Below are 26,873 nucleotides of genomic sequence, written 5' to 3'. Positions count from 1 at the left end.
GGTCAAAAGTTTCCCATTTAGCAAGAGGGCGCCATTCATGCCTTATTACAGAATTTGCACGCGTAAATCGCGGAGAACGCTATCTTGTGTTTATAAGATCTTTGGTTGCTTCGCACACGCCGCTGAGGGCGGCATTCCGGGAACCCTGCGTCAAGGCATGAAAGTAATACCTGTCGCGTCGTACTCTACCAAGGACTTGTAACTTAATTGTATGTTTCCACCGTATTTTATTGGTATGAACATTTATAGATTGAATTATTTGTAATGAAATGCGTGATAATATATGAATTTGTCATTCCTACATGATGAAAAAGTAGTAACCACAATACATAACCAGATAAATATATCAACACTGTGAAAGTTGTTGATATAACTACTTATTAGGACACAACGGCTAACTGAACTTCCGTTCGTTTTTCCGAGGTACAAAATGACCTATTAATGCTTTTTTGGTTGTGTCAACCAAGTGTCAACAACTTCCCTTTTATATATCGATAACAACATGTTTTGATTGTATATATAATATAATAATATAATTGCAAATAATCAGGATACAGTGAAGTAGCCCTAGGGCTAAAAACATTATTTACATACAAAATACCGATTACAAGTTAAAAATATAAAAACATGAATTTTAAACATCAAAAAAGGCACACGAAACAAATCATTACACCTATAAAAAGTAAAATTGTTATATTATGCCCATTTAACTACTTGAATCAATATGTTTATTTTGATCTATCTTTATTATTATTAATTCAGTTGTAAGAATGCTTATTGAATACCATATATCTAAATAAATAACATTCATTTAGCATTCTTACAACAGTGGGGATTCCAAAGTGATTCCTCCTCTCAATAGTATATGAAGAGCTCATTTCCAAAAGGTGTCAAATCCATTTTGGTCAAAATTGAGTTTTAACCACAAAATGATGGTATAGGCCTATCAACATCATGTGATGTTTCCGTCTGTTCCAAAGAGTATTAAATCCATCAGTAAACAGCCTTCAAAGATCGAGTTCCTTTCCAAAAGGTGCTATGTTTTTCTTCAAAAAGAGTCCTTAAATAGCGCCCTTAAATCATACATAAACCAATCACAACTGCCAGTTTTGTCATATTATATATACATATATATATATATATATATTTATTTGTATATATATATAATATGTATATATGGTATGCTTTAAAATGACTACTCCACATCATCCTTTTCGAAAATGAAAACTTTTAAATTTCAATTAGCAAACATTATATAGGCCTACAGTTATAATGATATGATGATGATGATAATACTGGAAGATTTCCATGAAATAAACAAACATAGGAATCAAGGTCAACATGAAAGTGCATTCGAAACATTGCCAACAACACGAGAATTCACATACTGTGAATTTACACATGGTCACACCATAGATCCTATTTGTGGTTACACATTCACAAAGGAAAGAAGGTACGGTATACAACCAGTCCTGACAACGATTCCTACGGACGGACGCACAGACATAACACAGCACAACTTAGCGACAAATACAATCATGGAGTTATATAGTGAGATAGCGAAATGTTGAAATTGCGTTCGGCGACCCAACCCAAAAACTACATTAGCGACTCTAGTTGGGTCACGACCTTTATAGTTCGACTCACCGTTCTTAATTTTTTTAAATTTCCGATTTGTTTTTTTTTTACATACTGTTCGAAGATAAAAAATTGTTATTGCACAGCAGTATTAGTGTAATGTATTGTAGAAAGTATTATAGTCACTATCTGTGTAGGTCTATGTTACTAGTTTCAGTTGTTAGTTTTTCTAATAGATGTTTTTCTAGTACCTGTGTATAATAAAAAATCTCATTTGACATTTTCCTTCAGTACTTAATATTCTTAAAGAAATTTCAGCCTCGGTGCTTTTATACTAGATGTGTTCTGTAAATGCGTTTTGCGAACGAAGGAGGAGTTGTCCAGCAATAGGTAGTTTTCCCACCTTAACGTTAACGACTGACGTCATAATTTATTCATCTTGCGTTGCAGAGTACGTAAAATTCAGGATTTTACGTGCTCGACGTACGTTAGTTACGGGTTTCGACTTGATTACAAAATGGGCGGAGCTATCGCGTTGCGTGTTTGGTACTAACGTTAAAACGTTAAAGTTAAGGTTGACGTCGTGCGGTGAAAACTACCTATTAACAAACACAAAACTTTATCACAAACGTTTTAAAATTGGTACAGGTTTTTTTTTTTATAAGAACCAGTACAATTTTGACCAGGCTTATGTTTTAGTCGATTTCAGGCTCAAAATGTTCTTATTTTGTTATTATTTGACAAACTTTTCAAAATCGGAAATTGTTATTGTACAGCAGCATACTACTGTACTGGAATGTAGTTAGAAATGGCCCGGAAAAATGGGCCCTGAAAAAAGGCCCAGGAAAATTGGACCCAGAAAAAAGGCCCGGTAAAAATGGCCCCAAATGAGAGTACTTTTCCGAAAACCGAAAGGTCCACTGATTAATCTCAGATAAGATAGTATAATACATACTCCAAGTATCAAAATGCACGCCATCATGTCGGGATTCAATATTTCGACATTAATTATGTCATCATCAGGAATGATGAATAGCAAAACTGATGATGACATAATTAATGTCGAAATATTGAATCCCGACACGATGGCGTGTATTTCGATATTTGGAGTAGGCCCCCTATGTAGTATACTATCTTAAATGAGAGTACATCTACTGACTAGAGGGTATTACATAGGGACATTTACTGCACATAAGGTACAGATATAATATTTGGCTTTCCTTAAAAAAAATAAAAACCTCATTTGACATTTTACCTCAGCCTCGTTTCTTCTCATTTTGTTCATAATTTTTAAGCAATTTATAGCCTCGGTGTTCTTATAAAAAAAATACCTGCAGGATGAGTCCTTGTTGACGAGGAGTGAGGTTCATGTGGGGCAAAGCCCACAGACATACTGCAATGAAAGGAATTAAGAGTCGCGTTTATTATTTAGAATTCTGTAAATTATAAGCTCATAATTATTTATTTCAGGTGTATTTTGGAGTGTGAGGTCCAAGTAAAATAAGTGTAAAAACAATTGAGAAGACAATGTACAATTATAAACTTGAGGCTAACTTGCGAAACACAGATTTATTAAAATATGATAAAACGGATATTTCTGGATAAACTCTGCTATCAAAGTTAAAGTAGTAAACTTGGAAGATCAGTATAATATACATCTAGATAGTATTAAGCAATCACAACCGAGTAAAATATACAATCAGTTGATGAAGTAACAATTAAACAATGATAAGTCGTCGGCAAATATATAGATGGTTACAAGCTAAACATTCTTCAGTCAGGTATTCACGTAGGTCTAGTACAACTCATGTCATGGTACGTAAACTATAAAAAGGATCTTTTTGAAAAACAACATAGTTCTAAAGTAAACTACGGCAGTCATGGAAAGAGCCACGTACCCGTTAAAATAATTTTTTATCCTAATTTCTTTTGTTGACATAGACCTACCTACCTTTATGCCATTGCACGATGCACTAGAAAAATGATCTTTTGAAAACATGTTTCTAAAACGAACTACAGTATTCGTGTGAACAGCCTCGTAACATTTAATTCATAAAGTTGGTTTTCTAAAGTTTGGTATGCAGGTATTTACATTAGATCTTACAGCACTTCGTGCTATTAGGCCATGGGGTGAAGCTCAAAAGACGTCTAGAAAACGAATTCCGTTCCGATTTTTTCATTATAAAAAATTTAGGCCTACAATAGTTAAGTAATATGTCTTGAATCAAATATAGAAAGTTCGACAAAAATATCTTCTGCAATTTTAAGAAAATTACCGTTTTATTACGTTCCTAGGCTGCTGGTCGTCGGAAAACACACCGCGATACAGCGGTGTAGAAGCACGTCGCGATCATACCATGAGCTGTTCACTTGCGTCAACTCGCATAAAATCGCGTCATTTTAGGTCAAATCGTGTCAAGTAATGTCGGATTGCGTCAGTACACGTCAATTCGCGTCAACTTACAGTATAATTAGTAATGAGAAATTTCAACAAAGTCTCGGACGTGTTTACCCTCCCCTGCAAACATCTACTGATGTGTCTATCCTGTTCCGGACGGACGTTAAAGAAAATGTATTAGTATTTTGACTTCTTTTGACTCCTGTGGTCTTCCTTTTGACAATGTGTCTGCATGTTCCCTGTATGTGTACTAAAGTACACACTTAATTCTTACAGTATTTTTGCATTCATATTCCTTTTTTAAAATTATTGTATTTATTTTACTTTCAAATTGTAATAAAGGATTAAATGTGGGGAAATTTAAACTTGATGCATTGTTATGATGTGCATGGATGTATATTTGATTTGTATACTACGGTTGACCCATGTTGGGACACATTTTATTAAATAGAAATTGAAATTTAATACGTAATATGAAAAATTCATATTTATTTCTCAAATATTCTGAGAGCTTATACAATATATAACTCTACTCTTATACACACGTGTTATACATCTTAATAAAAGCTTCTTGCGCTCTAGTGAGTCTGTTACTTTTAAAATTTTCTATATAATACTTAATAAATAAATACAGTGAAGCGTTTCGCAGTCCTTTGTCGTTGTGAGATTATTATGGTACGATGCACAACATCAAAAATATATTTCTAAAGCAATTGAAATATCGGCAAGCACGTTTATTGTCAACGTTTTTGAATAGCATTGGTGATCTACTTCATGAACAATTTTTGTATTTACTTCACTGCTTGAAATTACCAATAAACGAATTATAATGTACGTGACTTGACCATTTGTTCTTGTATTTTTCCAAATATTTTTATAGAAATATTTCTGAGCGTTACAATATTATTGAAAAATCTCAGAATGTCTGAGATTACATACAGGGGACCATAGGGTCGGGGGCCCTGTGGACAGCCGCAGGAGAGCGCATACTATTACGCCACTGATCAATAAATTCTGAAATCCAATTAGAGTTTGCTGACATCGAATGATACATTGTTATTAAATATCGAAAACGATCTTTAGTATGTGTATTGGGTTCATTTGAGAATTACACATTTTACAGGGTCACATGCTTGTGTGTGTACAAAATATAAAATAAATAAACAGTCCCTACTATTATTTATTTTGTAATTGTGTATACCGTGATTTCTATATTTCTATAATAGTATTTCCCATAGTCATGTATTCATTGAAAATACATGTATCATGCTGTAATTTATATCTTATTGAAAAACTTAGATAAGATAATAAAAATAGTGAACATCAAAGAGATATTAAGGCCATTTTTTGTGGCTATGATACTATATACTAGTACGGTTTTACACATCCTTAAAATATTGAGAAATATATTTCACAAGAACGATATATTCAATGATAAATTGGATTATACAAATTACAAATATATCAAAAAAAAATCATCACATAAAAATATCTATTTATTTAATTAAAGTATTAATTGTAAGTATTATTATTATTATATGCTATTATAGCAACGCGTTTAGGTGAACATACGGTACCAGTATAAGTAGGACTTTCACCTAGACCAAATTACTAACAAGGTGGTGAGAAAGAGAAATTTATATATACAACGATAATTTTAAGTCTTTTTAAAAACTTAACCTTTGATGATCAGTTTTATAATCAACACCAGAAGCTTCCTATATCTTCTATATATAGAGCTGGGTTAGATCTAATTTCTTGTAAGATATATAAAAGCTCAATAAATTCTTTTTCATCACAATTTTTGAATATAATTGAGGTTTTCTATCCAGTAGCTAGGACAATGCTTTTCTTCAATAACTTTCTTCAATCTCTCTAATAAGCACATAAAACATTGTTCAATATTTTGTGTTTCCCAAAATTCTGCAGGATGCTTCTCTAACTCCCAAAAAAGCAATGTTTTTAGCTGATATGTTTTTAAACCTTCATTATAGTATGAAAGATGATCCTTGAATATAATTTTCAGGGCAAGGTAGCACGCTTTAGCCGTCTTTGGGATGCATGAACAAAGGTGTGTTTCGGATTGAGGAAAGGATACCGTCCATTCCCAGTCGTCATCGTCATCCTGTGAAGACTTTGAAGATTTTGGAACAAGAACAAATCCACTTTTAACAACATGCTGAATATCCGACGGTAGAGGCCAATGTCTTGGACGCGTTAACCACTTTTGAGCACATTTAGGCCATTTTTGTTGACAGTGGATACCAAATACAAAATTTCCTTCAAATGTTACAAATTTGTGATTTTCATTCCAGTACCATACTTGACCTATTGGAAACAAGGCCAATTTAATGGCCGGTCCCTTTGTTTCTAATTCTATGAAAGGAGGATGTTTGAATGGACCAACTATCCGAGATGCAGGCAAATCATGTTCATTAATGGAATTCACTGATTTGAGCATAGCTGTTCTTATTAATGCAGGCGATAGATATGTTCCATCACAATCGTTTTTAAGAAAACATGTCAATGGATTTTGTGCATCGGAATCCAATACAATTCTTATAATACCAGGGTTATTCATCTGCTCTTCAAGCAGAAACAAACATGGCTTGTCTTCTATAAGGTTTGGTTTTCTTTCTTCGGTGTACTTTATTAAAACGTCGATATCAGTACGAAGACTCGAATAGGACGTGTTACATGGTAAACAACAGCAAAAAAAACGTAGTAGAAAACGACACAATGGATCTCGGTAGCCATTTTTTAACTCAAGAACATAAGGCTTTCCTAGTCCCTCTGCTGAACTACCTACTAAAGAGATATCTAATTCTTCACATTTAAGCTTCGTATGTTACTAGTTTCAGTTGTTAGTTTTTCTAATAGATGTTTTTCTAGTACCTGTGTATAATAAAAAATCTCATTTGACATTTTCCTTCAGTACTTAATATTCTTAAAGAAATTTCAGCCTCGGTGCTTTTATACTAGATGTGTTCTGTAAATGCGTTTTGCGAACGAAGGAGGAGTTGTCCAGCAATAGGTAGTTTTCCCACCTTAACGTTAACGAATGACGTCATAATTTATTCATCTTGCGTTGCAGAGTACGTAAAATTCAGGATTTTACGTGCTCGACGTACGTTAGTTACGGGTTTGCGCAGGCGTATTTCGACTTGTTTACAAAAATTAACGGAGCTATCGCGTTGCGTGTTTGGTACTAACGTTAAGACGTTAAAGTTAAGGTTAACGTCGTGCGCCGAAAACTACCTATTAACAAACACAAAACTTTATCACAAACGTTTTAAAATTGGTACACGTTTTTTTTTTTTTTTTTTTTTGTTTGTTTGTTTGTTTGTTTGTTTTTTTTTTTTTTATAAGAACCAGTACAATGTTGCCCAGGCTTATGTTTTAGTCGATTTCAGGCTCAAAATGTTCTTATTTTGTTCTTATTTTACAAAATTTTCAAAATTGAAAATTGTCATTGTACAGCAGCATACTACTGTACTGGAATGTAGTTAGAAATGGCCCGGGAAAATGGGCCCTGATAAAAGGCCCAGGAAAATTGGCCCCAGAAAAAAGGCCCGGTAAAAATGGCCCCGAATGAGAGTACCGGTACTTTTTCAAAAACCGAAAGGTCTACTGATTAATCTCAGATAAGATAGTATGATACATACTCCAAGTATCAAAATGCACGCCATCGTGTCGGGATTCAATATTTCGACATTAATTATGTCATTATCAGGAATGATGAATAGCAAAACTGATGATGACATAATTAATGTCGAAATATTGAATCCCGATAAGATGGCGTGCATTTTGATATTAATAGTAGGCTCCTATGTAGTATACTATCTTAAATGAGAGTACATCTACTGATTAGAGGGTATTACATAGTGACATTTACTGCATATAAGGTACAGATATAATATTTTGGCTTTCCTTTAAAAAAAAACAAAAAAAAAAAACCTCATTTGACATTTTACCCCAGCCTCATTTCTTCCTATTTTGTTCATAATTTTTAAGCAACTTTAGCCTCAGTGTTCTTATTACAAAAAAAAGCTACCTGAGGGTGAGTCATTGTTGACGAGGAGTGAGGTTCATGTGGGACAAAGCCCACAGACATACTGCAATGAAAGGAATTAAGAGTCTTGCGTTTATTATTTAGAATTCTGTAAATTATAAGCTCATAATTATTTAATTCAGGTGTATTTTGGAGTGTGTGCTCCAAGTTAAATAAATGTAAAAACAATTGAGAACACAATGTACAATTATAAATTTGAGGCTGACTTGCGAAACACAAATTTATTAAAATATGATAAAATGGATATTTCTCGATAGCCTCTGCTATCTAAGTTAAAGTTAGTAAACTTGGAAGATCAGTATAATATGCATCTAAATAGTAGTAAGCAATCAGAACCGAGTAAAATATGCAATCAGTTGATGAATTAAGTAACAATTAAACAATGATAAGTCGTCGGCAAATATATAGATGGTTACAAGCTAAACATTCTTCAGTCAGGTATTTACGTAGGTCTAGTACAGATCTCATGTCATGGTACCTAAACTACAAAAAGGATCTTTTTGAAAAACATTATAGTTCTAAAGTAAACTACGGCAGTCATGCAAACAGCCACGTACCCTTTAAAATCTTATTTTATTCTAATTTCTTTTGTTGACATAGACCTACCTCAAAACTTTATGCCATGTCACGATGCACTAGAAAAATGATCTTTTGAAAACATGTTTCTAAAACAAACTATAGTATTCGTGTGAACAGCCGCGTAACCTTGAATTCATAAAGTTGGATTTCTAAAGTTTCTGTATTCAGGTATTTACATTAGACCTTACAGCCCTTCATGCTATGGTAGGATGCACAACAAAAAAAAATTTTTTCAAAAATATATTTCTAAAGCAATTGAAATATCGGCACGCACGTTTATTGTCAACGTTTTTGAATAGCATTGGTGATCTACTTCAAGTTTTGTATTTACTTCATAGCATGAAATTACCAATAAACGAATTATAATGTACGTGACTTGACCATTTGTTCTGAATATCCTTGTATTTTTCCGAATATTTTTATAGAAATATTTCTGAGCGTTACAATATTATTGAAAAATCTCAGAATGTCTGAGATTTGAGAGCTTCGCCTGTGAAACCGCACACAGGGGACCATTATGGTCGGGGCCCTGCGGACAGCCGCAGGAGAGCGCATACTATTACGCCACTGATCAATAAATTTTGAAATCCAGTTAGAGTTTGCTGACATCGAATGATACATTGTTATTAAATATTGAAAACGATCTTTAGTATGTGTATTGGGTTCATTTGGGAATTACACATTTTACAGGGTCACATGTTTGTTGTATGTGACATTTTATTGTGTGTACGAAATATAAAACAAATAAACAGTCACTACTATTATTTATTTTGTAATTATGTATACCGTGATTTCTTTCTATAACAGTATTTCCCATAATCATGTATTCATTGAAAATACATGTATCATGCTGTAGTTTATATCTTATTGAAAAACTTAGATAAAATAATAAAAGTAGTGAACATCAAAGAGATATTAAGGTCATTTTTTGTGGCTATGATACTATATACTAGTACGGTGTTACACATCCTTAAAACATTGAGAAATAAATCATCACATAAAAATCATCACATAAAAATGTCTATTTATTTAATTAAAGTATTAATTGTAAGTATTATTATTATTATATGCTATTATAGAAACGCCTTTAGGTGAACATACGTTACCAGTACAAGTAGGACTTTCACCTAGACCGAATTACTAACAAGGTGGTGAGAAAGAGAAATTTATATATACAACGATAATTTTAAGTCTTTTAAAAACTTAACCTTTGATGATCAGTTTTATAAATCAACACCAGAAGCTTCCTATATCTTCTATATATGGAGCTGGGTTAGATCTAATTTCTTGTAAGATATATAAAAGCTCAATAAATTCTTTTTCATCACAATTTTTGAATAAATTGAGGTTTTCTATCCAGTAGCTAGGACAATGCTTTTCTTCAATAACTTTCTTCAATCTCTCTAATAAGCACATAAAACATTGTTCAATATTTTGTGTTTCCCAAAGTTCTGCAGGATGCTTCTCTAACTCCCAAAAAAGCAATGTTTTTAGCTGATATGTTTTTAAACCTTCACTATAGTATGAAAGATGATCCTTGAATATAATTTTCAGGGCAAGGTAGCACGCTTTAGCCGTCTTTGGGATGCATGGACAAAGGTGTGTTTCGGATTCAGGAAAAGATACCGTCCATTCCCAGTCGTCATCGTCATCCTGTGAAGACTTTGAAGATTTTGGAACAAGAACAAATCCACCTTTAACAACATGCTGAATATCCGACGGTAGAGGCCAATGTCTTAGACGCGTTAACCACTTTTGAGCACATTTAGGCCATTTTTGTTGACAGTGGATACCGAATACAAAATCTCCTTCAAATGTTACAAATTTTTGATTTTCATTCCAGTACCATACTTGACCTATTGGAAACAAGGCCAATTTAATGGCCGGTCCCTTTGTTTCTAATTTTATGAAAGGAGGATGTTTGAATGGACCAACTATCCGAGATGCAGGCAAATCATGTTCATTAATGGAATTCACTGATTTGAGCATAGCTGTTCTTATTAATGCAGGCGATAGATATGTTCCATCACAATCGTTTTTAAGAAAACATGTCAATGGATTTTGTGCATCGGAATCCAATACAATTCTTATAATACCAGGGTTATTCATCTGCTCTTCAAGCAGAAACAAACATGGCTTGTCTTCTATAAGGTTTGGTTTTCTTTCTTCGGTGTACTTTATTAAAACGTCGATATCAGTACGAAGACTCGAATAGGACGTGTTACATGGTAAACAACAGCAAAAAAAACGTAGTAGAAAACGACACAATGGATCTCGGTAGCCATTTTTTAACTCAAGAACATAAGGCTTTCCTAGTCCCTCTGCTGAACTACCTACTAAAGAGATATCTAATTCTTCACATTTAAGCTTCGTTTTAGCAGCGTTTGCAATTACTACGATACATTTTTTAGTTGTCTCGTCTAAGATGTTAAAACGTTGAGGTTGCCAGGTGCATTGAGAATCGTGAATAGACATTAGAATATCAACTAATTGTCTGCGAGCACATTTACAGAAACATATTGTCCTCCTCTTTATTTTAACTGGAAAGTATCGTTTTAAGTGAGGCCAACAAACAGAAAGGAAAGCCTGAAAAAAAAAGACAGAAAAAAAAATAACAATAAGAATATTACAAAATTAAGTTAACTTCATTATCTATTGTAGATATTAGGCTTATTTTGATTATAAAAGTGTAGAAAATGTAAGTCTTCAAGATGTAAAAAACTTCTATAATTTGTTTTACAACATGTCTAGCTGTTTTACAACATTTCTAAGCTGATACGTAAATCCATGGCAAAGTCAAAAGCAGTTGAAAGTTTGGATAATTCGGGCACTTGTGTCAGTTGAAATGTCCGTTAATTATTATTGTTAAAATTTAAAACAAAGATCTCCTTCATATCGTTATATGATATCTTGCCCGTACCGTAAGTGTAGTTACAATAAGAAATGAAAGTTGATAGAAAATGTTTTACTATAGATTTTATAGACAAATTGTTGATAAATAGTCCTGGGTAATGTACATTACATAGGCCTACTTGTTTAATTAAGATTAAATGAGAAATACGATGTGTTCGTTGTTACATTGATCGACGTTACAAATTTGTATGCAAGAACCAATTGCATATAGACCAATCTAGATCACAAAAATAGAAATAAGAACAAATACACATTAATTTACCCTATACTTTATTCGAATTCCTTGTTATTAATAAACAAAATTATTTCGTAATATTTTTGCAGCAATTTTGTATTAGAGATAAATATACGTCTGTGTACTTACCGACAGATATACAAACATAAAACAGACGACGCAACACGTCATCAAATAGCATAGAATTGCTATAAATATTAACATTTTAGGTTGATAGTCCCACTGAATTTTATAAAACTTCCACGTCCGCATTTCAGGATAATTTATAATTTCACGTATTATGCTATAGTAAACTAGCATACACGAGAACACAAGCATGCACAAAGATAGAGTATACAACACTATTACTCGTCTTTTTGATCTGTGGATTAATCCTGGCATATTTTTAGGCTGTACTGGTAATTGTTATAATGTAATGTTGGCTTTACAATGAAAACTTACTGTACACTCTAACTCGAAAACATTCAACCTACTGAGTGAGCAGTGAGTTGTTTGAAATTTATCATAATATTAAGCATGGATGAACAATTTTTCAACCGAAAACCTGATCTATATATCCGCTGAGACAACTTTACATTGGATTGGAAATGACCCGAGATTTCATTTGTTCTTCCATTCCGGCGATTGGTTGTGTTTTGCATGCTTTTTGGTTACTGCTACATTGCAATGCTCACTGAAGAGTACTCCCGACGTTCCATTAAACCTGTATTTATTTATTGTTCAATGTACGGTAAGATAATAAATAGGAATACTATTTTTGAATCAAGCAACCACTAGCTGTACAGTAGTGAAGAATAGGCTAGTCCTAGATAAAGCCCTGTCGGATAAGATCAAAAGATGTGTAGGTAAACACTGCCAGCTCATGCCAGTGTGAAAAAAAAACAAATGTACAGTACTCAAATTTAAGTTTGACAATGCCATTTTCGGCCATCTGGGGTTCCATGATCAAAAAATTCCTTACCTCACCCCCGAACCATGGCGAGGATGAGGTAGGTGGACCTCTATCTGTGAAAGTCCCTCCCTGGACCCCTTCTATTACGAATTCCAGGATATGCCACTGACAGACGACCTGAAATGCATGTATTCTTAAGTAGAGGGGAGAAATGCAGATCCTAAATGCATTTCCAAGCATTTAGAAATAACATTTCTGGGAAGGGGTAGTTGTAAGGTGAGAGGAGATGGGTGTGAGGTGGGAGGAGGGAATCGATCTCTATACCCCTAGGGGAAGAATTTTCAAAAATATCAAGCCTGTATATTTGTCTTATTTGGAATCTTTTTGGTTGGAGCTGAGGTTCGATTTTTTAAAGACTCCAGATAGTATAATTATGTCAGGTCTGGTCACTATGCAATTAAATGCCTAGGCTAGGCCCTTGTCTAATAGTGAAATTATGAACATCGCTGCCAAATTTTATTTAGTCATTTAGTTTACATCTTTGGTAAATTGTGCTTTTATTAAAATATTTTAAAATTTATTATTAGTTTACTTTTTGTAAATGGAAAACTCGATTGCGTTTACGACGCAAACACAGCACATGTGTAGAAAATACATAATTTTTTACAGCCACATTTGCAGTAAATTTTACTCCTCTTTTTCTCTTTAATTTTAATATTCATGAGTTACCTTTGGCACACTTAAATTAATCCAGATTCCAGAACGCTATATCTACCCGCTGATCCCCAACACATTTATTTTCAATGTACAGCATTCATTCCCGCCAGATTTATACAGTTGTTATTAGTCCTATATCGAAATGTCATTGCTGATATTTCATGCAATTAAAATTTGAAATAGGTCGGCGGGAACGGCCCACTCTGACTTTCCGCTGGCGCCATCACTGACTCGTGCATGAGCTTTAAACATTAATAACATATTTGGTGAGTCTGTATATAATAATAAACATTAAAATGTATGTGCTTGAATGTTGGTGACAAAATATATGTATATTTTCCATGTTACTTATAATAAAAAAACAATGCTTATTCCTTCATTTTATTCCTTTCTAATTTTAATTGATAGCAATGCCTTCAAGTGTTTTCCGACAGCATTGTTGTTTTCCAGTATTTTGCCTTTTAATTCAGGCTCTTTTCTGACCCACCCATCATGTTTTCAAATCACAGTATACTGTGCTTTTGTACGACGTGTCATCACCGTCGCGACGGTGACGGTAAGATTAGGCACACTTACATGGGTTGTCATGATTTCGACAAAACTAGACGGTAGAGTATAGCCTCTCTTCATTCACTGAGTGAATGCATTCAAGGGAAATATCATTAGAATATGGAGTTTCTGGAGGTTGGCATAACATCAGTTTACTTGGATGATACTACAAGCTGTACAGAAATCATTACAGTAGTCTACAATGTCGAGATTTAGGAGACCTAGATATTTTAAATCCTGGGGCGGATGCAGAGGGGTTGCAGACGGTACGCTCTCCCCTTCCCTAAGTTGTATTAAGAAAAATAAATGTTGTATTGTATTGTTGTGAGGTATGAGAGTGCAATTTCCGGGCACCTAGAGGCAGGCGCTTTGAATTTCAAATCTTTCTGTCAAAAATGTCACCTACCTAAACCAAAGACAAAAATATATAGACAAAATAAATTGTCAAAAGAGGGACTGTAAAATCAACTACGCGATAACGAACGGTACACTGTTGAGTTCTTTTATTATTATTATTATGATTATGATTTATGTCACAATGTATGGTTAATACAAAATAAATCAAGATGTGTATAAGAGACAGGCGTATGTGTGTGCAAAGGAAATCTTGAAGAGGCATTGTTCAATTGAATTGTCAAACATACAATTTTTACTATGACGACTTGTCAAGATAATCTATCTCGCCATGTCGACATGATATGTATATTATGTCGACTTGACAACATAAATTATCTTGACAAGTCGTCAAGTCGAATGGCACTTAGGTGCTTCCGTACCTTAGGTGCTTCCGTAATTTAGGCCTAAGGAAATATAAATGTATATGGGTCTGAACTTTGTAGGTGACAAAGTGTTCTTCCATATGTTGTGGTCATATTAGAAAATAATATCATTAAAAACTGTTCAACAAACAACATGAAACGTATATCACACTTTTCGGTTAAACTTTCCGCTTCCGAGCATGCATATAACGTAATTTTTTAGATATATGATATTTTCATGACAGTCGAGAATGTACTGATTATATAAATTGTAGATAATTACTGTTTTGCGATTGATGTGCATTGAATATATGACGACGAACTTGGGATAAGGGCCTCGGTTGACACTCATATCAAAGGGCCTGTTAATTAACCTTGCACAGGAGCCTGTCGTCACCTGCTACGATGCCTTCTTCTTCTCCTTATCATCATCATCATCATCATCATCACATCATTATCATCATCATCATCATCTTCATCATCGCAATTATTAATTGTCCATGGTAAAATGGGGGAAAACTATGAATTCAGCGTGTAATCATTCATCAATAGAAGTCTCGTAATGCACGTAAGTGGATTTCTTAGCATCTAGAAAACAAAACTTTCCGAAGCTAGAAGAACCCCAAGAATACCACAAACCACACCCTCCCTCCACCGCTCCACGTCTAAAATAGTCTTTCAGCGACGGAACAAGCAAACATTACGTTCTCTTCCCATGACCCCGCCCACTCAGGGACCCCATATGTGCGCTAGTCAGAGTAAAGCTCGGTTTCCATAGAATCGCTCACCCTATCGGCGACAGTCGCCGACAGCTGTCGGGAAGGTTGAACCGTGAACCTTGCTTCAACTTTTCCGATTGCGTTGCAGACGCAGACTAATCAGGGTTCATTGCTAGCTGCCCTGTGCAATTGGGAAGGCACCCCGATTCGTCTGTGAACCACAACTGTCACGACTGTCGCCGATAGGGTGAGAGATTCTATGGAAAAACCGAGCTAAAACTCTGGATCCGCGCCTGAGAGGTCCCTCAAAATGTTCAATTTTCTCAGCCCCAACCATGGTGTGGGCAGTGAGGTGGACCCTCACGCACACCCTACCGCCAAATCCTGCATCCGCCCCAGAAATCAATTTGATTTAAACACACTACACTTTCGATCTGTTGGGACTAGTGAGGTAGGCCTGTTACCAGGGACGTATCCAGGCGGGAGCCGTGGGAGCTGCAGCTCCCCCACCCCTTTGTACACTGTGTAAACAATTTAAATCTTGTTCTTGAGCCAATAAAAATTTTTTTCCTGGGATCACACAAAATGAATGCTTCTAAACGTGACGTAAATATGCATCAGTCCCGGCATCACTACACGTTACAATAACACATAGGCCTAAGCGTGATTTTTAAAAATCTTAAATCATTAAATCCCAGACCAGTCTTTTAAGACAAGAAAGAGATGTTGTATGGTTCAGTTCGGTTTTTATATTTTTGCAAGCTTCTCTAAAGTTTTGTTTAATAATACTAGCCTACCTAGTATATTAATAATAATAATAATAATAATAATAATAATAATAATAATAATAATAATAGTATTAATAATAAATATAATAATAATAACGATGATGATGGGGTGATAATTTTATAATAATATTATATAATAATATTAATAATATTAAAAAGTGAAGAAAATTGTGTTAATGGCGAAAAAGAAAATTGTGATTTGTTGATCACAATTATTATAGTATAGTTAAAGCTTAGTAAGCCATAGTTAGGCCTAAATTGTCCTGGATATTATGTAGATCCCTGATCGCTTCATTTTGACTATAATATAGTCAAATATATATTTTGACTATTATATAATATAATGGTGATTTGATGATGATGAATTTTACTATATAAAAGTGTCATTTCCGGCCATCTAAGAGTACTATTTCCTTAAATTTTCTCGCCTCAGCCCCAACCATGGTGGGGCTGATCAGGTTGTTGTGAAGTCACAGTTTTTATAAGTATATAAAGTACATACAGTAGTCAAAGACAATTTTTTTAAGCTTTGTTTCTTTGGTATATCACACATATCAATAAGATGGTTGCCGAAAATCCCTGATAAAAGATCATGAGATTCTTTTTTTGGCGCTTCATTTTGACTAATGAAACAGATCTGCGCCCTTCCCTGGGTATGACATTAAATTCCATCGAGTCGGCACCAGGCCTGGGATTTATCAATATCAGCTTAGCAAATGTCTTACGTGAAAAATGGTATTTCTCTTTCTCTCTTCCTTAAACTAAATGATGAAAAGACAGAGTACATTTCAATTATTTCACGTCGACAGCTTGAAAAACTTCCACAGAATAACCTCACCATTGGAGAATCTCAAATTTACTCCTCGTCGCTTGTTAGGAACCTTGGTGTTATTATGGATGCTACTTTGACAATGAATAATCACATCTCTAAAATTACCTCCACTTCATTTTTCCATATACGCAACATTGGTAGCATTAGAAAATACATTGACAAAACAGCGGCCGAACAACTTGTCACCCTCCCGTCTCGACATGGGGAACTTCTTGCTATATGGACTTCCACAAAACATTACACCGTCTTCAATTAATTCAAAATTCGGCTGCATGTGTAATCACTAAAACTCCAAAATATGCACATATTACCAAAATTCTGAAAGACTTACATTGGCTTCCTCTAACGCACCAGATTATTTACAAGGGTTTGCTGAGCGTTTTTAAATTCAAAAATGACTTGGTTCCAGACTACATTGCAGATATGCTCCATTAATATGCTCTTGAACGTAACTTACGTTCTTCCGATCAACTCCTCCCGCATCAACCCAAATCACACACAATTCCTGGGGAGACAGAGCTTTTTCTGTTGCTGCTTCACGCTTGTGGAACAATCTGCCTTTCAAAATTAGATCCAGTGAGTCAATAAGCACTTTCAAAATGTCTCTAAAATCACATCTGACATTAGACGGTAAGTAGTTAGGAAATAAGGAATAAGCAAAAGTCACGATGATACTTGCATGAAACTAGAATGAATAGGTAATGAAACTGAAAGGATATGATTAGAAATAATTGGAAACTTGAGGTGAGAGGTCTAATAAATTTTTCTGTAATGGTAACATGTATAGGTAATGAGTAAGGTAAGCAAAGGAAACATAAGCAAGAAATTGAAGAGGAATAGATAAGGAAACAAAAGAAAACAAAATTTAAAGAAAGATAAGGTAACATGAGAAAGAAAAGGAAAGGGAACATAAAAAAGACTTGGAAAAGAAAAGAAAAGGAAACATAAGAAAGATAATGAAATGAATTGAATAAGGAAACATAAGAAAGAAAAATAAAAGAAAGGAAAAGTTTACGTGAGAAAGAACAATGAAAGAAAGATAAGGTAACATGAGAAATCAAAGAGATAAGAAAAGATAAGGAAACATCGGAAAGACAAAGCAAAGGAAAAGAACAGGAAACTTAAGAAATATAATGAAAAGGAATAGATAAGGAAACATAAGAAAGAAAAATGAATGAAAAGAAAAGGTCACATGAGAAAGAACAAGGAAAGAAAGATATTGGTAACATGAGAAAGAAAATAGAAAGAAAAGATAAGGAAACATAAGAAAGACAAGGAAAAGGAAAAGAACAGGAATCTTAAGAAATATAATTAAAAGGAATAGATAAGGAAATATAAGAAAGAAAAATAAAAGAAAAGAAAAGGTCACATGAGAAAGAACAAGGAAAGAAAGATAATCTGACATGAGAAAGAAAAAGAAAGAAAGATAAGGAAACATAAAAAAGACAAAGAAAATGAAAATAACAGGAAACTTAAGAAAGATAACGAAAAGGAATAGATAAGGATGCATAAGAAAGAACAATGAAAGAAGTAAAAGGTCACATGAGAAAGAACAAGAAAAGAAAGATAAGGTAACATGAGAAAGAAATAGAGGGAGAAAAAATAAGAAAACATAAAGACAAAGAAAAGAAAGAAAAGGAGACATTAGAAAGTCAAGAAAATGTAAAGATAAGAATACATCAGGAAGAAAAAGAAAGATAAGTAATTGGTAACATAAGAAAGATAAGGCAAGAAATAGGAAGGATGGTATAATTTGACAAAATGAAAAGGTAGGTCTACATTTTAATTTCTTGTGCTGCCGTTTTTAATTTTCAATAATAAAATTTACAAAAACAAAACATGTTTACACTTTGTTGCTTGTGATTCCTGTTTGTTCTCTACCTGTTGTTTGACACTGCGCATTGAGCACCAATTTTGGTGGTGATGTTTGCGCTTTAAAAATCATTATTATTATTATTATTATTATTATTAAAGTTAAGATGTCCTTAAGCAAATATCTTAAGCTGATTTATTAAACCATCTTAATAGCAAAATCTTAGCTTAAATATCGTCATAGATGGCGCATGCGTACAATCGACTTTTTAATTTTAAGCAATTTTTAAGTTGAGCAATATTGATAAATTTGACTTAAGCAAAAATGGACTTAAGAAAAATTTAAGCTGATCTCTAGTTTGATAAATCCGGCCCCTGACTCAGAGTATGTCTTAGTGACTGCTGAGGCGAGGGTGTATAATTTGTTTTTAGGATGTGATCTGGGTTTTTTATGCCCATTTTTGGGATTATGTTTTTTTGGATAAAGAATGTTTTGAGCAGTGGCGGATTTAAGGACCCCCTCCCCCTAAATTTTTTTAATGGAAAAAAAAAAGAAATATATATAAATTTAAGTCTGCGAGTGTAATTTCAGTCATCTAGAGGTGCCCTAATCATAAATTTTCTTACCGGAGGTGGGTGGTTCCTCAGTCTGTGAAAGTCCCTCCCTGGGTCACCTCTCTTTCGAATTTCTGGATCTGACACTGTTAATTTATTATATAATTATTGTTAGGCTTACTAATATTATTTATGATACGTCTATTGCAATTTTCACTTTATCCTCTGAAAACAGTCCTAAAAACGTTCAGAGTGCGCTACTACTCCCACAGGGGAATTCGCCCCCGCCGGGGTAAATTCGTAAGTTATATAGAAGAAGACCATTATTTTATGATCAAGTACGTAAATGGCTGTCTCTTATACACATCTTTACAATTTCTGAAGCCTAGAAGTAAAGACATCTGAGGCTCCAAACTTTCTCAAAAGTGAGTAGACTATAGCGAATATACTGAAACCAACTTCAGGGGGACTTAAATATACGCCACCATGTAGCGTCCTATTTTAATTCCATTCGGACGTCACCACCAAGCCAAACTGTAAGCATAGAGTATACATTCCATTATACATACAAAACAGGAAGAAAGTAATGGAGTTGTTATGGCCTACCATGTAACCGGTCAGGAAACATTTTGACTTACACAATAAGCAATTTAAGATAAAATTCGAGAACTATGATAAACAATGCACTGGTGTATCTAGAAGTGTTGACTAGGAGTTGGGCACTAAAGCTTTCAAGTTAAACTCGAAATGTTGTTACCCTGTACTGTATATGTAGGGATTTTTTACTAACTGTACCTCAGTGCACAAATAATAAATTTCCAGTAAATAGAGGAAATGAGGCGCCACCTTTTTCTGTGAAGGAGGTTCATCATTGTATTTTTGTATTCCAGTTTGAATCGGTTTTATTTCTTATCAAATTACCTTCATATTTGGACATTATTATTATTTTTTTCCAGTCAATTTCAAAACACCTTTCTTGGTATTCAAGCTGGTCTCTAGTAATAAGGTCTTTCTGAATTGTTTCCGTTCCATCGTTAGCGGTTAATTTTTCCAGGATACTCCTCACATTCTTTGTTACTGATGATAATGCTCTCATAACCTTTGGCAAAATGTATGTCTTTTATATTTTCCTTCTATAAAATTTATGTATTTTGTTTTTAAAGTAAAAATCAAATTACAATAAGATCAAATCAATTCTATTTTTTTCTCTTGACCATAGGTCATTTAAACGAATTCTTTCATTTGAGTAACATTGTACTTTAATTAATTACATTCTTTCTTTCAGCTTCCCTTTCAGGGAAAATAAATTTATAAATGTACATTTTTAAGCATACAAGATCACATAAAAGCTCATTCACATACTCATTACCTACGTACACAGTACCTCATATCTCTTTAATTCATTGGTTTATGATAGATTTAAATTTAAAACCGGCATAAAAAACTGGTAAAATAGATTTAGCAATATTTTGTTCACATTTACCTTTGGTTGATTTAATGGCACAAAGATTTTCGCTCATTTTTTAAAATTATCTTTTCTTTTAATTCTGATTCTGTAAAGCGCATAGAGGTTTCTAGCATTCTGCGCTATATTAAAAAAATAATTAATTAATATTATTATTATTTATGTGTATTAAACCTTGTTTTAGATACTAAATCAAATCGTTCAATCGATTTTCATTTCATTAAATTTTTTTAGGAATTTAAATCAACAGTAAATACATTTTTATATACAAAACCAAATTAATTCTTTCTCCAAGAAAGTTTTTAAATGTAAAAACAAAAATAACCCGAACCTATTTCCACTTTACCCATAAACAATTTTTAAACAATTCGACGTGACAATCGCGATGTATTTTTCAATTTGTTTTTAACTTCATAAATAACAATCTGTACAAAACACAAAATGAAGATATATATAATTCTTCAAGAAAAGTGGTCACACCGTTCATTGACGTCATTGAAATTTGAGTATCCGCTTCTCTGATTGTGGATATTCTGCCAGGTAGCTACTATTACAATTTAGTAGCCATAGAGTATATTTTATAGCCATAGTGTTTGTGGTTACAGACACGTAAGCTGTTTATAAAACATGGCGTGGTGGAGGACTGCCCTGTTCATTATCTATCTGCCGTTACTAGTTTTACACGAAGGAGTTTCGCCCTTACAATTTCCGTCAAGAGACTACATATTCACATGCGTATGGACATTGTCTGAGGGAGAATGCAATCATGAATGCGGTAACAGTGGTATGAAACTTCTAACACCTGAAATGGAAATTCGTAAGTTATATAGAAGAAGACCATTATTTTATGATCAAGTACCTAAATGGTGCACACGCGCCGACAAACCTGCCACTAAAGAGGTACCGTGTAATAGGTTCTGCTACAACAATGGATCCCCAATGGACGGTTTTTGCAAATGTCACAGTCCTTACAGCGGAAAATGCTGTTCTGAATGTACGGCCAAGGATTGCCTATTCAGTGAGTGGGAAAGTTGGTCAGATTGTGTTTCTGATTGTGGGGGTTATAGGACACGTAGTCGGAATGTCATACGAGAGGCACAATGCGGGGGTTCACCTTGTTCTGACAAAACCACGGAAGAACTTAAATGTGAACCAATTTGCTTAAATGGCGGCAACCTTCTTGCTGGTCAATGCCAGTGTGTTACACCATATAGTGGTGATTGCTGTGAAAGTTGTCATGCGGTAGATTGTAAGTGGAGTGAATGGAATGAATGGACAATTTGCGAGCCATCTTGCGGTGGTAGTCGTCAACGAACGAGGGTGAGGGAAGAATTAAATCCTGCGGTGTGTGGCGGTGGTGCATGTGTGGGCTCAAATACAGAATATAAAGACTGTGAATCTATTTGCTATAACGGCCAAGTATCTGCTGAGGGGCATTGTGTCTGTCAAGATGACTATACAGGTCTTTGTTGTGAGGTATGTATGCCACTTAATTGTAGTTGGGGATCCTGGAATGAGTGGTCAACTTGTGAACCAGCCTGTGGAAACAATAGGCATAGGACTCGTCAACGAATCTTAGAGGGCCAGTCAAGATGTGGGGGTACCTGTTCTGGTCTTCCAGAAGAATCAGAGACTTGTGACATGCTTTGTCAAAATAACGGGAGTCCAATGGATGGATACTGCTCATGTGCAAGTCCATTTTCAGGAAATTGTTGTGAAAACTGTACTCTCATGGATTGCAAATGGAGTTCATGGGGATATTGGTCTGCTTGTAATCCCGAATGTGGGGCTGTAAGAAATAGATCTAGAACAATGTTCATTGCACGAAATTCACAATGTGGTGGAGCGAAATGTGGACCACAACCATCAGAAATAGCTTCATGTCCTCCAATATGCTCTCATGGAGGAACACCAGTTGGAAATGTTTGCAATTGCATACCTTCGTATACAGGAGATTGTTGTGAATTATGTGTAGCTATTGACTGTGTCTGGTCTGATTGGAGTGCTTGGTCAAGTTGTGAACCAGAATGTGGACCTAAGAGAATACAGACGCGAACAAGAACTATACTCACTCCAGAATGGTGTGGTGGGTTAGGATGTTCTGGAGAAACAACTCAGAATCAAACATGTTCACCAGTTTGTTTTAATGGGGGTACACCAACAAATAGTACCTGCGATTGCCGTCCATGGTTTAGAGGTGAATGTTGTGGATCGTGTCAGCCCAGTGATTGTCATTGGGAGGAGTGGCAGGAATGGTCATCTTGTCACCCTTTATGCGGCACGAATCGACAAAAGACACGAATCAGAACAATTTTAGCTCATGCTACGTGTGATGGACTCTGTCCTGGTTCAGATAAAGACAGTATGATCTGTAACGATACATGTGAGCATAATGGTACACCTATGAATGGTTACTGTTCATGCCAAGAGCCATATTCTGGACAATGCTGTGAGAAATGCATTCCCACAGATTGTGAATTGACAGCATGGAACCAATGGTCAGGGTGCTCTCCAGACTGTGGTGTCAATAGAACTAGAACAAGGACGCGATCAGTAGATCGTGAAGCTGAATGTGGTGGATTGGATTGTGAAGCTAGTTTAGTTGAACAGGAATCATGCTCATCATTGTGTTACCATGGCGGTGTGGCTGAAGACGACGGATGTCAATGCCACACTCCTTACACAGGAGATTGCTGTGAGTCTTGTGAAGCAGTAGACTGTATGTGGACAGAATGGAGCTCTTGGTCCAGTTGTTTACCTGTTTGTGGAGATAATAGGCTTCAGTCCAGGGCAAGATTTGTAAAAATACCAAATTACTGTGGGGGACAATGTGTAGGAAATAATACGTCTACCCGACCGTGCGAATCAGTTTGTTTCAATGGCGGAAAACCTATTTCGGCAAGTACCTGTCAGTGCCCGACTCCATACACTGGGGCATGCTGTGAAACATGTATTTCGATTAATTGCACTTGGGGACCTTGGGGAGATTGGTCATCCTGCCAACCAAAATGTGGAAGTACTCGTCAAAGACAACGAATACGGATTATGGAGAAGCAGCCTGTATGTGGAGGAACATGCACTGATTCTCCAACTGACATTGAAGACTGTGAATCCCTTTGTTATAATAAAGGAACACCTATGCATGGCCATTGTCTATGTCCTTTCCCATTCTCACCAATATCATGTTGTAAATCTACAAGTAAGTAAGCAATAGTTCACAACCTTTTATTTAGAATCTTAATTTATCTTTCATAGAGCTGAAATCATAGCCATGCGTATTATGCATGTAAAGACAGCATATATGTAAAGCTTGGTATTTGTACAACAACAGCAATTAGAATAGAGAATTTGTAAGAAATTGAATTTAGGATTCGTATTAAATCAATTTAACTTATATAGTGGTCAGGTTCACACGAGAGGCTTATTATCCGGATCGGTAGCTAAGCGTTAGTGCTAACGGTTAGCACACGTGTGAGAACGCCCGATCGGTCAGCGCTAACCGTTAGGATCTGAATACGCTAACGGTTAGCGAGCGCTATCGGTTAGCAAGTTGAGCGCGTTTCTATCATCAACCAATCACACGTACGCGTTTACAATTTCCAGTTTCCTATTGGCCAGTGATTCGATCTTCATCTTCTTGGCATCCGGATCGGGATTTTCTCGTACGAATGCACGGCAGCTAACGGTTAGCAGGATCCGGATCCTGCTAACGGTTAGCTGTCATATGTGAACATAGCCTTTATCTACAAAATAAACGTTTAATTAATTGATGTACGTTATCATGTGGACAAATCATAAAACTAGAAGTAAATGTTGGTATACGGTTTTTATTTTGATCTCTTGTTCAGCTGGTGATCCGTGTATTTATCATTCTCTTTTGAATAATCCTTGGAGAAGTGTCGGTAACTCAGAGATATTCAACAGTTCATGTGACACAGGTTTGAACTCTGAAACTTGGTATCGGTTCAGAAGTGCAGGTGGCGACCAGATGACTGAAAGTTGTGCTACTGTCAACACATGTGGCGTCAAGTTTCCGATGTGGTTAAATGGTTAGTCCCAGTATTATGTTTCAAATACAAATTAATGTTATGGGCTTACCACTTGACAATAGTTTGATCTTCACTAATTCATTGAATATACTCTTTCAGTCCTATATACGTGTGCCACAACCAAAAATATAGAAAACCTTTACACCATTTGGATAGTATACGGTGTTCATTCAGTTTCGAGAAAGTCAAGTGGGAGTCGCAAGGTCTTGAGTTCAAATCCAGATGTTATCCTAACTTATATCGGGATATTGGGTACCGTCGAAACGCACATTCTGTACTTTCTATGGTAATACTGTCCCTCTCGCACACAATTATGTTTTCCATTACGCAGACAGATTTTATGCTTATTATTATTATTATTATTATTATTATTATTATTATTATTATTATTATTATTATTATAGGTAAACATCCAACTACACCTGGGCAGAATGTAGAACGTCAAGCATGTGTAAGTGCCAGCAAAGACGGAGTCACAAAGTGTTGCGAACACAAGACAATCGTTACAATTAGAAAATGTTCCGATTTCTTTGTTTACCAATTTCATGCTACTCGTACTTGTGAAGAGGGGTATTGTATTGGTAAGTAAATCTGGTAAACAAAAATCTGACATTTCAATTACCATATAAATTCATTATTCAGTTAAATGACTTTCTACAATTTATCTAAATTAATAAATAATTAAATGTTAATCATTATCTTTACTGAGAAACCATCAATTTACATGGAATTTTCATAATTTAGTAAAAGAACAGATAGGCATATGCAGTATGCAATAAATTATGTTCGATGTTCGGCTGACCTTAAATTGCTTCCTGAATCAGTAGTTGATTTTTTTTCAACAATTTTTTTTTAAACAAATTACGGTACTTTCTTTAAATTGATTTTTTATCTTTAAGATACATGATTTTATTGACATAATCAATAAATAATACTTTATTATGTATAGCCAGTAGTCTTTGCAAGACTTTTTTTGTCTACTGTTTTTTCCGATATTTGTTTTTGCATATAGCTCAATATACCTAACGTTGGAGAAAGGTTAACTAAGAACAGTTGAGTTGAATAGCTTGGTTGTTAAAATGCTTGCCTTCTTATACCAGGGTATTGGGTTCAATTCCTTTGACAGCAGGCCCGGCAGCAGGACTTCTACATTTCTTCTCACGACTAATTAAAGCAAAACTAGGCCATGTTGGAAACAGTCAGCAGATATCTACTGAACAGGACACCCAGTATAAAGAAGGAAAATAAATTACCAAATAATAATAATTTAATTAAATATAACCTATACTATTATTTTATCTTGATTTAGGGAAGGAATCACCTTGCCCATCGGGAACAACTTCTGTGAATGGATACACTCCGAAGTGTGTTGGTAATGTTACTTTATGTGTCACTTTAGCAAATTGTGTCCAGAATGTAATTATACTTAAAACGACAAAACGATAAAATGTAGTTCCTAACCATCCTCAACTATTACTTTAACAAAATCAGTATTATGTGGTAGGATTTCTAAACAAGTATTATGTAAAACGCATAAATTGGGAAGGTATAAAGCCAGGCCCAGACCCTGTAGGGCCGCCTATTTTGCAACAAAATTTTAAAATTTCAATGTTATGTATTGGAATAAGGGCTACTCACTTATCTATTCTGAAAATGTTGTTCCCACCCCCTTCCAGTTTCAAAAATTAGGGATCCACCCCTGAAAGCATACAGTATTGTAATGTATTGTAATAATTATAATTTGTGTTTAAAAGCCCCGCCTCCGAAAATGGATAAGCAACCGCAGTTGTATTTAGAGGAGACGTCTAGTGGGTTTTATCTGCTGTGTGTGTTCGAGTATCCCGACCATCAAAACGTCTCGTTCGATGTAATTTGGTCCTCAGAGAAGGATGAGCTTCACCGAGAAACTTTATTTGAATCTAGGAATGCAACCCTGCCCGGAGAAATGATTGATGTTAATCA

At 34.9% G+C, this 26,873-nt stretch overlaps 2 protein-coding genes across 2 annotated transcripts; one reads left to right on the top strand and one right to left on the bottom strand.

The window, feature by feature from the left end:
* Positions 1-9,857: 9,857 nt before the first annotated feature.
* On the bottom strand, positions 9,858-12,176 carry LOC117123663. Its single transcript, XM_033269662.1, has 2 exons — positions 11,905-12,176; positions 9,858-11,213 (listed from the first exon to the last, which is right to left on the bottom strand). Exons 1-2 carry the CDS (start codon positions 12,154-12,156, stop codon positions 9,858-9,860), a joined length of 1,608 nt encoding a protein of 535 aa, XP_033125553.1. The 5' UTR covers positions 12,157-12,176.
* A 9,269-nt stretch (positions 12,177-21,445) lies between these two features.
* On the top strand, positions 21,446-26,871 carry LOC117123661 (A disintegrin and metalloproteinase with thrombospondin motifs adt-1-like; the record flags this gene model as incomplete). Its single annotated transcript, XM_033269661.1, has 5 exons — positions 21,446-24,061; positions 24,711-24,911; positions 25,316-25,492; positions 26,221-26,283; positions 26,666-26,871. Coding segments are annotated over exons 1-5 (3,219 nt in total), but the record flags the coding sequence as incomplete, so codon positions are not given.
* Positions 26,872-26,873: the final 2 nt, after the last annotated feature.

This window comes from Anneissia japonica, unplaced genomic scaffold, assembly GCF_011630105.1.
Source record: "Anneissia japonica isolate Jap-2015-1 unplaced genomic scaffold, ASM1163010v1 scaffold287714_len2871179_cov188, whole genome shotgun sequence".
NCBI lineage: Eukaryota > Metazoa > Echinodermata > Crinoidea > Comatulida > Comatulidae > Anneissia > Anneissia japonica.
The sequence above is the reverse complement of the archived record's forward strand: the minus strand, read 5'-3'. Positions and strand labels throughout refer to the sequence as shown.

Coding starts and splice junctions, on each gene's coding strand:
- LOC117123663 (XM_033269662.1), bottom strand. CDS start 12,156: ATGCCAGGATTAATCCACAGATCAAAAAGACGAGTAATAGTGTTGTAT. Junction 11,214..11,904: donor TTATGTTTGTATATCTGTCG/GTAAGTACACAG, acceptor TTTTTTTTTCAG/GCTTTCCTTTCTGTTTGTTG.